At 37.5% G+C, this 15,998-nt stretch overlaps 1 protein-coding gene across 1 annotated transcript; it reads left to right on the forward strand.

The window, feature by feature from the left end:
• The first annotated feature begins 950 nt into the window (after positions 1–950).
• Positions 951–13,227, forward strand: hmgcll1 (3-hydroxymethyl-3-methylglutaryl-CoA lyase like 1). The gene is made up of 9 exons (XM_086161694.1): positions 951–1,268; positions 4,074–4,151; positions 4,473–4,580; positions 4,931–5,026; positions 5,198–5,346; positions 5,931–5,994; positions 6,332–6,520; positions 11,730–11,855; positions 12,256–13,227. Exons 1-9 carry the CDS (start codon positions 1,173–1,175, stop codon positions 12,358–12,360), a joined length of 1,011 nt encoding a protein of 336 aa, XP_086017820.1. The 5' UTR covers positions 951–1,172; the 3' UTR covers positions 12,361–13,227.
• The last annotated feature ends 2,771 nt before the right edge of the window (positions 13,228–15,998 follow it).

Raw genomic sequence — 15,998 nt, forward strand, 5'->3', positions numbered from 1 at the left:
AAAGCAGACTTTACTGTAATGTCACTTAAAACCAGCACTGTGCTAGTATTATTTGATGGATAATAGCTATGTGCTGTGCATGTACAGGAAAATTATGATGTAATAATTTGCTCTCATTAAGTGCCTTGCAAAACCCGAATATTTTAAAGCCCAGATTTATTTTATTTGTACATCTGAAAATAATTTTAAGGCTGACAAAACCTCTAAAACTATGAAATCATCTATTGTGATTGGCCCACATGAGAGTCAGCATCAATTAAGCTTGATATGTTGGGAACTAGAAAAATTGGTAGGCGCTTGTCTAAGAACTTCAATTGAAAGAACTACTTTGAATATTTTTTTAATGATGCTACCAAATTTCCTGATTTTCTTCACCCAAGAGGATTCATAAATATGTGATTGGAGGATATACAAAACAGCCATTCAAAATTTGAGGCGGCTGCAACTGATAGACATCAACCTTGAAGTCTGCTACAAAGCCCTGATCACATGAGTCGCCTCCATCCCTTGAGAGGGGTAAAGGTCTCTCATCATGGAGCAGTTTAGCGTGGTGAGATGGTTGAATGCGAGGACTTCATTAAGTCCCTCTATTGTTAACATCTGGTCTCAGAAGAATGGCTCTTTCTCTGGTAAATGTTACTTTGGATTTTATTACAGCATACAGTTGACATTGGCAGGAGTGGCACGTCTGGCAACGGAAAGCCCTCAGCTGTTTTGGTCACAGGAGATCAATCAATGAAACCCGTTTCTCCGAAGCCTTAAATTCTCCCCAGAAGAGGGAGAACAGTAAGGATAATTTTCTTTTTTTTTTTCCTTTTCTGCACCTGCATTCACAAATTATATGTTTCCACAGAATGTTTCCACAAGAATTCCTGGTCCAAAGTGCAGCAATAGTCTTCCATATTGCTTGATTTCCCACTTTCCTCCACAACACAACATCCCACCCATCCTCTGTTTTGATCTCTTCCCTGCTAGGATGCGGCTGCCATGGCAACTGCTGAATCATCCTCTCGGTCTGTAGCCTTCCTCTAATTTAATCTCCTCATACAGCAAGACCCCTTTATCATGCAGACCTATGAGATCTGACATTTTAATTAGCAAAGTAGGTGCAGCAATTTGAGAGTAGCATCTGAGGACAAAAAAGAGCAGCAGGCTGAACGGCAGTCCTTCAGATGGGAAACGTACCTTCTACGGTGAAACACTGCCTGAGTTATGAGCAACTCATCCAGGACTATCCATGGCTGAGACACTGGCTGCTAGAGGAGAAGGTGGGTATCCTTTTCTTTTTCTATTTGCCTCACATGTATGGCCACATGACTCTTTCATGACAAAGAGGCTCCACGGTAGCATGGTTCTTACATAAGGCTGCTCCATACTTTAATCCCTCTGTTTCTCCGGTATTACTAATGTAATGGATTTACATTTCAATACAAATGGTTTATTTTAAGGACATAGGACGACAAATTTTCCTATTGAGTTTAACTCATAGATTTATTCAAAAGTAGTCATCCCTGGCCAGGAAATTGTTTCATTGCTATTAGTCGCTCAGTCTCTTATGCAAAAACCTGTGATGAAACTTTGTCGAGGGGTGGAGCATCTAGCATGAAGGCATTTAGGGAGTTAAGTTGAAGATGCAGCAAGATATTTTATAGACTACAATTCTACTAATAGTTCATCTTATTTTAAATACTATTACTTTATGATCATTGTTAATATTTTATATTTTCCCATACCATTGTGTATTTCAGTCATAATGAAGACGGTCTCTTGGATTTTTACAGATCTGACATCCTTTTATTTTTTTCTAACATTGACTGATTTAAAACATTTATACAATAATTTCATGACGTGTCATGAAATGTGTCAATTGCAAATGGAACATTACTGACATTATGGGTTAATTTCAGCTACATTGCAATGACTTATCTACATTTGTCTGCATTGTACTTTGTTTCTTTGAACTTGTTGTCTTTATTGAATTTTTATTATGAAGAAGTAGACTTGACATAGTCACTTATTCAGACAAATGTTGCAGGATGTTGTTGGGACAATTAACCCTCTCAGGCTCAAATTAAGTTGTAGTTGCAGGAAAAATCTGATATTTGGATGTCGCAAATCTGCAACATCTGCCTGGAGAGGGTTTTAATGGCACATTCTATTCTATTCTATTCTAATCATATATAAATATATGACAACACATACCGTTGTATTTTTACTTTTGTGCCCTGTCTAAATTCTTGCACCCTCCATGTTTTGCCACTGTTTTTCTAATTTTACTTTTTTCTCAAAGTGCAGTGAAATGCTTCAGATCTTGAATATCAAGCAAGCAAAAATTATCCCCTTCTGCACCATACAGATAAAAACTGCCTTCGATTTTTCAGCAGGTCAGATAAAGTTACGCACAGCACCATGGTACTGCATCTCCTGTTTCCTCTTCGTATGACAATCATATTGCTTGCTGCAGCGAAAACCCAAACCAATTAACTAACTAGATGTGAAAAAAATGTTTCTGATTATCTGCTAAGGTTTTTTTTTTTTTTTTTATGAAATTGTTAACCTCATGCATTAATTGTGAATGTCAAGTCTCATGATGTTTTCACATGGGTCATACAAAATAATGTTCTATGTCAGGTCTATGCATGGCCAACGTTATATTAAGAATTACCTGGATCAGGAAGGTTGTTGGGCCAAAAGTGTTAAAGCATCTTACAGGTCTTAGTATGTCCTGGTAGGTCTTAGTAAAGACCTAAGTGTGTTTCAAAGAAATTAGTGGCGTCCCATCAGTCAAAAGTCATAGTGACAGGAGTTGGAGGTAAATTACATAAATAGATAAATGAAAGACAAATTTACTCACCTAAAAAACTGTTTGTTGTGGTGCCTCATTGCTCATTGCGTGCTTCATTATTTGACAATATAAGTGTGATTGGTTTGAAAGGCAATACTGCAGGACATATACAGGTTAGTGTCATATATCGTATTATGGAACTTGAGGTATGTGTGTTCATACATCATGCACAACGTGAATTCGTCTGCAAATGCATTGCATATTGTTAGTGTGCATATGTAAGATGTTTTGGAGTTAAAGTAAGAGAGGGCAGATTGATATGCTTTGGACAGATACAGAGGGGAGATACGGATTATATTGGTAGAAAGATGTAGGATGGAGGTAGTTAGTTGGTGTGAGAGAAGAGAATACAAAAAATTGGGAAAGATGGCGAATGTGAACGCATCATGGCAAGGGCTGAAAGAAGAAGATCGTCAGTGTACATTTCTCTATTTCAGTGACTGACATCCCTGCAATCATTAAGTTTTGTGAGAGGACACTGATATTAGTAAAAGTTTTTGTGGTCTTCAGCAGAGTCAGTGTCAAACTTTGTGTTTGAGTAAAAATTAAAAAGACTGTAAAACTGCAATGCGCTATCTTCATTTTAGATTTTCTGCTTGCAAGCTGCAGTGATGAAGAGCATGGCTGAATTTTCTGTTCAACCCAGAAATTTGCCCCCATCCTTTATATACTGCTCAAAAAAATAAAAGGAACACTTGAACAACACAATGTAACTCCAAGTCAATCACACTTCTGTGAAATCATAGTGTCCACTCAGGAAGCAACACAGATTCATTTTGACTTGTTTTAAGGACATTACATCAATTAATTACATCATTACATCATTAATTTTGAGTGTGATTCCTAATCCAGACCTCCATGGGTTAATACATTTGATTTCCATTGATCATTTTTGTGTGATTTTGTTGTCAGCACATTCAACTGTGTAAAGAGCAAAGTATTTCATAAGAATATTTCATTCATTTAGATCTAGGATGTGTTTTTTAAGTGTTCCCTTTATTTTTTTGAGCAGTGTAGTTGGAGATCGGTGTTGACATACCCCCACCTTCATTCCCAGTCTACTTATGACACCATCCATGCGTGGCAGACTCGCGCTTTGGTTATCAGGTGTCAGGAGAAAAGACAAACACAAACATTGTTTAAAATCGTGTCCAGGCCAATAGAATGACTGACTACCAATGTTAACTGTTATTTTTAATGTCTTGTTTCTTTTCTATGTATGTTTCAGAGTATATCAGTATGTGAATATCCGGAATTTGTAAAAATTGTTGAAGTTGGGCCCAGAGATGGACTTCAAAATGAAAAGGTATCTGCTGTCATTTCAGTCACTCATTTCCTTAAACAGTCATGGCATGTGGCATTTATGCCATAATTGCCAGAGGCATATGTTTTACATTTCTTTGAAATTCAATAGGAAAAATGACCTGACTCCTGGCTCTATGATGAAATTGTATCATTTGCAGGCCAGCCATTTCACAGTCTTCACTGAATACAAAGAAATATCTATGACCTACTTACCAAGTTATTAAAGATTGGTTAGCAGTCAACTGTATCGCAGCAAGATTGGACATACAATACTATTGAATGAAGTCCAGAAAGCACTGTTTCAGTTTTCATTGTTCCTCAGGAAATTGTTCCAACAGGGGTGAAAATCCAGCTGATAGACTTGCTCTCTGGAACAGGACTGCCTGTGATTGAAGCCACCAGCTTTGTCTCATCAAAGTGGGTACCACAGGTAATAACTTTTTATGCATTTCAGTGCAGTGATGTTCTTCTTTTTCTCACCTGCAAAACTACAAATAAATTAACTGATCCCTCTGCATCTCTTCAAAAAAATATTTTTGACTTGACTTTCATTTGAATCGCCACCATGCACTCCCTGTCATAAACGTTATTTGCTTCAACTGAAAGCCTAAACATATTTTGCTTCTTTTAAGGAAAATTGACATGTTGTATATCTTTATTTAATGGATTCTGAGCTGCCAGCAAGGATGTGAAAACACTGATGAAGAACAGGGAAAATTTTCAGCTGATGTCAATAGTTTATTTTTTTTTTACATCATATGTTTTCCTCATTTTATTGAGATGGCGGACCACACTGATGTGCTCAGAGGAATACGGAGAGCACTTCATGTTCGGTACCCAGTGCTGACTCCTAACATGAAGGGTTTCCAGGATGCCGTAAGCATTAATTTTCAGCTCATCACGTTGATCTCTGTTAAAACTATTTAGCTATCCCCACCAGTTTCAGATCATCAGTGCCATTACATTCCTGATTGTCATAAAATCCCAAGTGTACTGCAACATAGTCCTTAAAATTGATTTACAAGTTAATTTTCTCTCCCACTTCAGGTCGCAGCTGGAGCTACTGAAGTAGCGGTGTTTGGGTCAGCATCAGAAACTTTCAGCAAAAAGAATATTAACTGCTCCATTGATGAAAGCATGCAGAGGTTTGAGGAAGTCATTAAAAGTGCAAAGGAGAAGCAAATACCAGTCCGTGGGTTAGTATTCTGTATGTAGTGACCATCACTTTTGGATAAATGATAGCACATAGCATTTAACCCCTCTTGGTTATCATACAATTTTATGTTCTCTCCCAAGAAGCATCCAGTCAGAGTTTTGTAATGTGGGACAAAATATTCACAACACTGAATGATTAACCATAAGTCCAGATATACACATTTCATAATTAATACTTTATTAATCCCTCATGGGAAAATTCATTCTCTGCATTTAACCCATCATGGATGAACAATGAGCAGTTGGCTGCCATCCATCAGCACGAGGGGAGCAGTTAGGGGTTCAGTATGTTGCTCAAGAACACTTTGACACACTAGTAGGAGCCAGGAAGCCAACCATTAATGTTCAGTTCCAAAGACGACGCAACGATGCCCTTTTCAGAGCACAGTCCAACACATATGAAACAATAGCTATGCTTAAAAGAATAATTTACTTTGGGATAATCAATGAATAGCTCTGGTTTTAAAAGAGACTAAGAAAAAGAAAATTTCATAATTATTTTAAAGTTTGTTGGTTTTCAGAATCCTTTAAACATGCATTATATAACAATTTAAAATTTTTACAGGTATGTTTCTTGTGCCTTGGGATGCCCCTACGAGGGACAAGTGGATCCCCAAAAAGTTGTCCAAGTAAGATTAATGCAATGATAATATATAGTACATACATTGCCCAAATATAAAAATAAAAAGGCCTAAGTAGATGATCTTTTTCACTGCAGACTGTCTGAAACTCTACAGCATGTCTCTTCTTTAATGTAAAACACACAATGAGATGTGGCTAACTCCATTTTTACCAAAGGACCGTCTTGGTTAGACACTTTTAAGGACTGAGTTCTTGTTACTTCTATAGAAAATGAATTCACTGTCTTATTGAATGTGTTATTTGAAGAATCTTCCAACTAAATGCTACATCTGAATATAAAGTGCTTCTTTTACTCAAATCAATTGAGCATTTGTGTTTCTCTAGGTTACAAAGAGGTTATATGGCATGGGATGTTACGAGGTCTCCCTTGGGGACACCATTGGTGTCGGCACTCCAGGTTCCATGTTTCAGATGTTGCAGAGTGTGATGAAGGAAGTGCCCACCAGCGCTCTCGCAGTGCACTGCCATGACACTTATGGACAAGCACTGCCCAACATTCTCACGGCACTTCAGGCAAGAACGGTCCTTTTACAGTTTTATCATTACTACGAACAGTTGTGATTCATTAGCAATGTGTCATTTTTTTTGGGTGGTGCTGTGTAATATCCGATTGGAATGTTTATTTTTTTGCCTTTAACCTCTGTGCTCACAGAAGAAGAGTTGTGCAATGCATAAAACTTTGTAAGAAATAAATAGAAGAAAAAAAAATGCATTCTTTATGATAATTCATCAAGTTTTAGTTCTATGACTAATAGATCTGTTTTGCAGTATGGACTGAAAGCCACCAATAATGAAAAAAAGGTGAAAAGATGAAAGATCATTTAGCTATAAGCCATTGGGAGCTGGATATTGAAAAATTAGTCCAAAAGCAAATGAGCTATTGATAATTACATGCTAATCCCACATGACTTTGCGGCTTCTTTGAGCGAGCACAGTTTTATGCCACAGATATCCCTGGAAGGTCTCATAACAAAGATTCAACTTTTCAAACCACTCCAGTCCAGTAATTTCTGGGAAATGATGGAGCTTGGAAATGATAAAAACCTGGCTGACTTCAAAATGACAGCTTTGAAAATAAAGTCCGGCCCTTGAGGTTTGACACCTGCAAAGCTGACAGAGCCATTTGAAAAGGTGGAAAGGCTAGGACGAATTCTGATAAGTCTGGATGCAGTTGTTGGTCACACTTCTTATTCCTACTTTAATGCAGAGAAGAAAATTCATGTAAATACATCATGGAGGATTTGCCAGTACCAATGTTACTTGAAAAAGAGGGCAGCTTAATTTTAAGAGGGGAATTGCTGGTTTCTTGCCCTACAAGAAATAGATGCTAATGCATCGTCCTCTTGATTCTCACATTCCTTGTTGTTAAGGTGGGTATGAGGTTTCCTTTTTTCTTTCGCTGTGGCTTGGCAAGAAGATATATGGGTACCTTTACATGCACATCATCCTCCGTATTTTGATTATGGTTACTTTTGAGGAGAGCCGGACTTTTTGAATGGATATTTGCTCAGTCCTTGAGTAGATTAGTGTTGTGTATCATGATAAAATAAAGAAGAACATCCAGATGTGGAAACAAAATCAAAATTATGACCTTGGTCTGGGATATCTTCTTTTAGCTTCTGCTGAAATTGTAAAGATCAGTAACAAAGAAAGTATAAGTATGTTTACCACAATATGAATGCATCCTCTGTTTGGCAAGTATTGAGTAGACACAAAATAAAATCTGAGGTCACAATGGGACACACAAAAAACCAGGGACCATCAGTCAACAAGGAAAAGGGGCATTAAGAAACATGATCTTAGCATTCCCACAAAGTAAGATGAGTCACAACCCACAGAATAAAATCCAAGGCTCTTAATGAACATGTTTCTAGAGGACACTCCCTTTCAGTAAAATAAAGAAAAACAAATAACAGGAAAAAAAAAACTTCATGCTATGATAAAGTAATATAATGTCTTTGCATTGCTCCCAGAAGTTTCTTCATGTTTTAAATTAATGTGGAAGAGGTGTTTCCGGAATATTTTTCCCCACATGTTTGTTTCAAAACCGACGCAAATCCAGATATAAAACAGGCCCAATGCAGATCTATATCAGTTATCTGGGTTACATTGTCACCGCTGAGGACGAGGCACATCAGGGGCTGGGTGGGTCAACAGATGTGAGGGGGTCAGCACAAAGGCTCACCTATTCAGTGTCTGTTGGACAATGCAACTGAGAGCAAGGTGGATAGAAGGGCCCTGGGGGGCTCCTAACTCATCTATCGCTTGGCTGTTGAACGCTCTGACAATGCTGTGCTTAAAGGCCAGTGGAAACTGATCCCAGCGTTCCCTCTGTGCTGTGGCTGTGATGAACAGCGCTGCAACTCTGAAGCAGGCTCAGACATTTGTTCATGACCTTTGGTGTGTTTATTTTTTTTTTTGTATTATGTCATAAATAATTGGAACATTGAAATGAGCTATGTCCATTGTAAAACGGAACATAATAAGCCGATTTCTAATTAAAACTTTATTTCTATGTAAGCCGCCAGTTCACGGTATTGAGGCTACTTAGAGCAAATGTTATCTTCACTATGCAGCAACACATTGCAAAAGAAAAGCTAACCAATATCCCCATGTGAAGTCCCAAATATTTCTACAGTTTGCCTTAACTTTGGATGCTGTAATGACAAAGCACAGAGGGGCAGTGTAATTCCTCTGTGGATCATATTTAGAATGATTCATTACAGCTGCCCTTGGCCACACAAAATAATAGCAGCTGGGGATATTTAGCCTACCATTTGCTCACCTATAAACACGATGGAAATGAAAGATTTTATCATAGCTTTCATTACTGTGTGCCAGAAGTCCACACCACCAACTGGGAGAGAAATGAATTCCCCCAGTGCTGTCAGCTCTGAGTCACCTCTTTTGTTCTTGATAAAGGCATTCCTTCGTCTTTGTACCTTTTTTTCTTCCTTTTTTTCAGGAGGTCTGAGAGGCTTTGTTACAGACCTTCTGGCAGCACACACAATGACAATGTATGTACTTAAATTACACAGGCTTGACAGGGAAAATGATTTATTCTTACCTGCAATTTTGGTGCATCATGTGCTGTTCCAGCTGGGAAGTACAGTACAACCTGTTTGTACTTTAGCTATGGACTAACAATAACAGTCAGTGTCTATCTGTGAGGGGCTTTTGTTTCTAACGCATATTTAGCTGACAGAGAAACCGACACGTGCACTAATAATTTACTAGCAATTCGGCGCTTCAGATTTCTGCTTCTTTCAGTTCCAATGCAGCAGATATGTCCAGGATACAGACAATAGGGTTAGATGGAGGAGTTTAAGTCGGTGTAGCAATCCCTGAAGGAAAAAAATGCGAGGAAAAGAAGAGGAAGACTGTATTAAAATCATTATCTTCATTAGTATCATGATCACAACTATTATGACAAACGTTGTTGCAATTGTTTAACTCACACCTATCGTAGGCCCACAATTCATTAATTCAATTTAATCCGTACCAACCAATATCTGAAAACCTTAGTATATAAAAATGACAAATTATGGAAACAGAAATGATAAAAAATTATGGATAACGAACATTTATTTAGGATATTGTTAATTTCCCAACATTATTTGGGGACATTGAAGCCTTCACATGCAATTCATTTTTTTCAAGAGCAATGAAGTATCAAATGATTTAAAATAAAATATGGTGTCCTAAAACAGCTTGGTTTTAAAAATAATTGGTGGAGTTACTGTTTGTTCAGCCCTCATGAAACTCAGTCATCTGTGTAAAATGTAATTATAATAAACTACATTTTTACTTTGCGGTATACCTATAATTTATTTGGTCTTGGCAGCTTTCTCAGCATCAGCCCAGGGTCGCTTTCTCATTGCGATCGTCTTTGAGTATTCCTGGAAATAGGTGATGTATGGGTAACACGTCAACTGTAGATGTGTGACAGTTTCTTTCAGTTTCCTAGTTTATGTAGCTGTGGGCAAAGCATCACTGCTTCACAGCCTTCAGTGAATACACACTCTCTTTCTCTCCCACTGACGCAGTTATAAAACCAAAATGGGAGCTTGTCTGTCTTCAGCCTTGTCAACTATGAGTGTAGAATGTCAACAAGCTTATCCAGAATCACGCAAGTTTCAAAATGCGCTGTGTCTTTACAGAGGAATGTATTGTTTTGATATAACCACAGCTTGGACTATATGTCATTTTTTTACACGGGTAGCACATCTGGTTTCTGGGCAGTCTGAGTGTAACTAAGAACTGGCAAGCTGGAGCTGCTGACCACCAATTCCTGCGCGATTAGTGTCCAGAGGAACAGGGCACGCTGCTGAAGGGTTTGTTTTGTTCCTCTCGGAAACAGTATGCTAAAGACCCCTGGTCTTACACAGTTTGCAGCTGAAAGCGAGAGGACTGGCATGGTAGATTACAACTCTCTGTTTATACAACAAAAAATTCTGCCTAGTACAATATCCTGCTCTGGCTTAAACCAAGGTCTGGAAATCTTGTGCACTACACACACCGGAGGAGATCTCCTCCTTTTACCCCACCTCCTCCTCTTGCCTTGCCAATACAAACAGCAATTACGGCTGGCTTAGACAGACCCTGAAAGAAGTAGGTTCTTGTCTTTTAATTTTGCTTGCTTGATCTTTCTCCATCGGGTGAAAGTCCTTCATGACCCAATACCACTGAGAATATCAGTGTTAATTTTGTCTAACTGTGGGATCCTCTGACATCTGGCTCTGCCACAGAAGCTGGAAAACATCTTTAATATTCTCTTGACAATTCCTAGGACATGTGGAAAACATCCTTAGACCTTAGTCAGTAATGACTTGGAAAACTGAAGGCCTGGCTTCATCATCTTTTTAACAAGTATCCATAAGTATAACAAAGGCAATACTTGTGGTTAACTTATGTTGCTCAGCAAGCGGTGAAAATTTGTTTCCTGGACGATGGAAAATGCACATTTCCCCTCTCCAAGTCAACATCAAGATAAAATCAGTGGCCAAATGTCAACTTATTTCTTTCTCAATTAAAACATGTCACTATATTTCATATGGAGACAGATGTTGAGAGTATTGTATGCAGTAATGAAATACCGAAGAAAAGAAAAGAATCTTAAAAATTGTTAATATAGTTGAGGAAAAATTACATTGGTTTGTATGTCTACATAGAACACAAGCTTAAAATAGGAATATGTTAACTTGAGATATCATCTTAATAATTTAAGACACTTATACCTGCAGTTTGCGACAACCACACATTTGTATAGTAAAATTATATGTCTTATATTGTTTTGACTGTGTAAGAAGAAACCACCTAACCAAGGAAAAATGTCTCAGTGTGGCAGGAAAGTGAATCCCTATGGTTGAGGACAGAGTAGTGCTGTAAAAACATGTGTAACCAGGAGAATCAGAAACATGTGAAATGTTCTGCTTAACATTTACAATGTTCTTCTGAAATGAACAAGGCCATTACTATGTGTCACTGGCAGTTTAAACGGACAAAGAGGATGCCTAAGCCATACTGTGAAACATTCTGCGCCAACTCATCTTCAAGACACAAGCCCACAGTTCTCCCAAACATCTGAGAAACCGACCGCAACCTTGGCAAGAACCTCTGCATTAGAAAGAACCATCTGACAGAACAAGGATCTTTGTTCCAGGATTTTACCAGAGGTCAAGCCTGCGTCGAGGTGCTGTATATCTGTTGTGTGTCCTTGTAGATGGGGGTCCATGTGGTGGATTCTGCAGTAGCAGGACTGGGAGGTTGCCCGTATGCTCAGGGTTCATCTGGCAATGTTTCAACTGAGGATGTTCTCTACATGCTCCAGGGCATGGGTATCGAAACTGTAAGTTTACCTTTGTGTCAACACATTGACAGTTTCTATTTTTGTCTTTACAATCCTTGCAAATTCACCTTTTTGCTTTTATTCTTTAAAGAGAGAATTCACATACATATACGATTCTGCTAACATGATGTTCCTAAAATCTTAATTTTATACTATCAATGGATTTGCAAGACTCACGTGAGCCCATGTGTTGGCATGCCTCAATTTATTTAACAATCCTTACCCCTGCTGGTGGAACATTTTAACTACAGCGTTGTTTGGTATCATTAACTGCACACATTTGTATGATCTGTCGATTCTGGAGTCAACACTTAAAGTGATGACCATTCAAGGTACCCCTTACCCGGAAGAAACAGGACCGTGAAATTAATTGATATTTCCATAATATATTTCTTTACAGGGTGTGAACCTTGCCAAAGTCCTCGAGGCCGGTGACTTCATCTGCAAGGCTTTATCACGTAATACAAACTCCAGGGTGGCCCAGGCAAGATCCAGAGCTCCCTGAAAAATCATTTTTAATGTGCTGTATTAATATCAAATAATTTCCTTCAAAGTGCTTTACCTGCTGCAACTGCCTTCAAATTTGTTGCCACTGCGAATGTATTTTGAGTCAATGTTCTTAAGATGAGCTAAATAATTAAAATTCAGGCATTGCATTCCGTTATCTCTCTCATAGGGAAACCAGGACACATGCAATCAGGCTGAGACTAACAAGATCCTAATGAAAAAAAGTTTTGTTTCTGATGAGACATACAAATATAACATTTTAAAAGCACTATATTTTAACTGTTGTTGTTTGCTATTGTAAAGATTTAAGCACGACGGTGTTTGTATGGAAGGTAACTTTGTGGACAATACCTACAGTCGTGGTTAAGTGTTGACATTTGTGAAATAGCAACAACATACATCATACCTCATGACATTTGCTTTTTTTTCTCCTTATATCTGCAAGTTTCATACAACTAAGAAAATGCTTAGCAAACCATATTTCCTTGTGCTGAATTAATTTTGGAAAACAGTTCTAGCTTAGTAACAAACCTTTACCCTCACATAAATTGAATGTGATTGCCATCCGTATCATCATGCTGTTTTATTCAACCATATAGTCTTAAAATTGTCAGGAAATAAAAATGTATGTATAAACCTAAGGTTAAATAATATGTGCTTTGTGCTTCATCTTTTCTCATATATTACCTGTACAATAAAAAGTCTAAAGTTCTAAAGCTCTTGTTGAATTTTTAGCATTTTATTGAATGGTGAGATAAATATACAAATAAACTGAGCTCCAACTCAGACAGTAGAAAACTGGGAACATTTTTTCATACAGAAATTCACACATAGATTTGTGATGCATGCATTCATGTATGGCTACTCTGGTGTTCCATCCTGCAAGCTGAATTCAGCCTTTTGTACTCATCCTACATCCAATTTGCTAGTCTCATTAATTAGAAAAACCAATGTCAAACCCAGCCAGACTTTGACTAGACACTAGAGCTGAAACAATCATGAACAAAATAGGAGAAGTAAGCATATTCACATTTAAGTATTACATATCTTAATTGCTTTCCCAAAAAGGTTGAGCTTTGTCATGAATTCCAACTGAGATTCATTCTTAACTTTGCATTCAAGTGCAGCTGTATGTGTTTAGAATAATATATTGACAGAAGTTTTGTTTTCCTCACACTTTGTAAATCAGTGGCAGAATCTGCTACGTTTTCAATTTCTATATGTAGGCCTCAGTTCAATATAGCACTTGTTCAGGCTAAAGCTCCAGACTATAGAAATGTCAGTGAGTAGGACCATGAACCTCTTTCTTTCTGATAAAAAGGCACAGAGCTTGTGCAGCAGCATCCATCATCATACATTTATGAATCTGTATCTGAATTATGAAAGCAACTTGCTGTACAGTTGTACATGTTGATGTGGAATAACAGGTTATTCGCTACCGATATAATCATACCTGATTCTTTCAGTTCCATCATCAGCTGTATTTTACTAGTCCAGGTTTAGATGTTTAAGGTTTGTGCATCTCAAATTGTAATAATTGCTTCTACTTATCAAAGAAATGCAATGCCAAGCCCAACACCAAACTTCTTGTTAAATGAATTCTATGGGACATGACATAAAACCAGCATAAATATATATTGTGTGCTCAGTCCCATGGTATTGGTTGTGCAATAAGCCATTTGTATTTGTGACATAGTGAGAGCCCAACACACCAATAAGTCATGTCTAACAGACAACTCTTGACATAATGCAATCACTTTTTCATGCACTGTCAATTTTTTTCTCATTGTGACTAAAAGTGCTGTTTGAAAAGATAAATGTGTGACTCTGATTGATCCAAAAATGCTGCTATTTGCTGAGAAAGAGGGGTCATTCGTGATGTGTGAAGTGAAGCATCACACATCACAGCTTCACACATGAGAATTTTATATCATATGAATTATGAAAGCATTCTTGACCTCAAGTCCTTTATTAGTGAAAAGATTTGACTTTATCAAACCGCTGAGATGGTATGTCTCATTTAAAGCTCTGTTTATCAGAATCATTTCTATAAGAAGTGATATTGCTATCAGTTCTCAGAGAACAATAAAAAACTAAAACATAACAGGTTTTCCATATTACATAATCTCTGTATTACACTACTGCTTTTATAAAGTATTCAGTCTGTATAGGCAGACATTCTAAATATCCCATCAATATTATTTTCCTGATTAATTGAACTAGATAAGTAAAAAGATACATTGAATTAAGAGGACAATAAAGCACAATGGTAAAACATTTCTGGAAAATTATCAGAGGGTAACAACATACTTGGCTCAACATACTGAGGAGGATGGAATCCTTTTAAATCTCTTCTTCTCATAACCCTAAAACACAAAAAAGCAACCATTATATATGGCATGACATAATAAGGATTAATACAATGAGACTCTGGGGCACATAATCATGAATCTGCATGTTCCAATAAGTGGAAGTACCAACCTACTGAAATGTGATCTATCATGAAGTAAATCCTGAATCATCCAACATGCACATAGATCAGCACTGTTCTGTTGTTTGCAAGTACATCGATAGTGAAGTGGTGTGCCAACAGTGGCCATTAAAGCCTTTCTGAATCCAGAGATTCATCTGAGAAGAACGCCGAATCTGAAATATTCTCTCTGGAAGTCGGATTCCCTGCATTGTGATTATCCAAATGTCCAACACTTGGCTTAAAAAGGCTTTGAACAGGTGAGAAAACACAAAAATGTGTGTGTGTGTGTGTGTGTGTGTGTGTGTGTGTGTGTGTGTGTGTGTGTGTGTGTTTTCAGCTATGAGACTGTACCCATACTCCACACTTATTATTATTTAAGAACATTCATTGATTTCTATATTTGGTGTAAACAAGTCATGACATTTTTAGTTCTCAGACATGTTTTAAGGGTTCCTTGTTCACCACTTTACTGTTTATACTGAGAATGGATGCAATCTTAAGGGCTTCAGTGGAATTTTCCAAAATTAATAGAAACATCAAAAAGTTAATTGAATAACCGGAAAAAAAAAAAATACCTTTGGGATATTTTTTAATAGAAAAGCATTATGAATAACAAAAAGGTGCACTGAAAAAAATATCAGTTTACCCTAAGACAGTTTTAAACATTTTCTCATTAAAATGGAATAGAAGGGATGAATTCAATCTTGTCTTATATGCGGCTGAAAACAAATAAAAGCTTCTTTTTTTTTTTAACTAGATAACAGTGTAAAACAAAATGATAACACAGATAGGATAGACTCATTGATGAAATGTCATGTCAGGCAGCTACTGTATATACCTGCATTGCTGGTTCTCAATGCAGTGTCTAAAAGCTTCCTGACAAGTCTAGGTCTCAACTCGCATGTACCGCTCTGCAATGCTGATTTGATTTGTAGACAGCTTTGATCTGAGGCACTGCACTCACATATGATCAGCATCTGACAGTGGTCAGTGGTCGTACTGCTCTCTCATATAAGCCTTGAAAACTGGGGCTAGATACCTGTTACACACTCATCTCACACACCGACTTACTTCATATTCTCTCTCACTAAGTCCATATATCTTCTCTTTGGTCTTCCTCGAGACCTCCTGCCTGGCAGCTCCAATTCCAGCATCTGTCAACA

This window comes from Fistularia commersonii, chromosome 2 (genome assembly GCF_037954325.1).
Source record: "Fistularia commersonii isolate RoL2024-O1a breed Wild chromosome 2, RoL_Fcom_v1.0, whole genome shotgun sequence".
Lineage (NCBI taxonomy): Eukaryota > Metazoa > Chordata > Actinopteri > Syngnathiformes > Fistulariidae > Fistularia > Fistularia commersonii.

Bases quoted from the DNA above. Each gene is read 5' to 3' on its own strand.
- hmgcll1 (XM_086161694.1), top strand. From the start codon at position 1,173: ATGGGAAACGTACCTTCTACGGTGAAACACTGCCTGAGTTATGAGCAA. The intron at 4,152-4,472 runs GTATCTGCTGTC...ATTGTTCCTCAG, and splicing joins ATGGACTTCAAAATGAAAAG to GAAATTGTTCCAACAGGGGT. The intron at 11,856-12,255 runs GTAAGTTTACCT...ATTTCTTTACAG, and splicing joins AGGGCATGGGTATCGAAACT to GGTGTGAACCTTGCCAAAGT.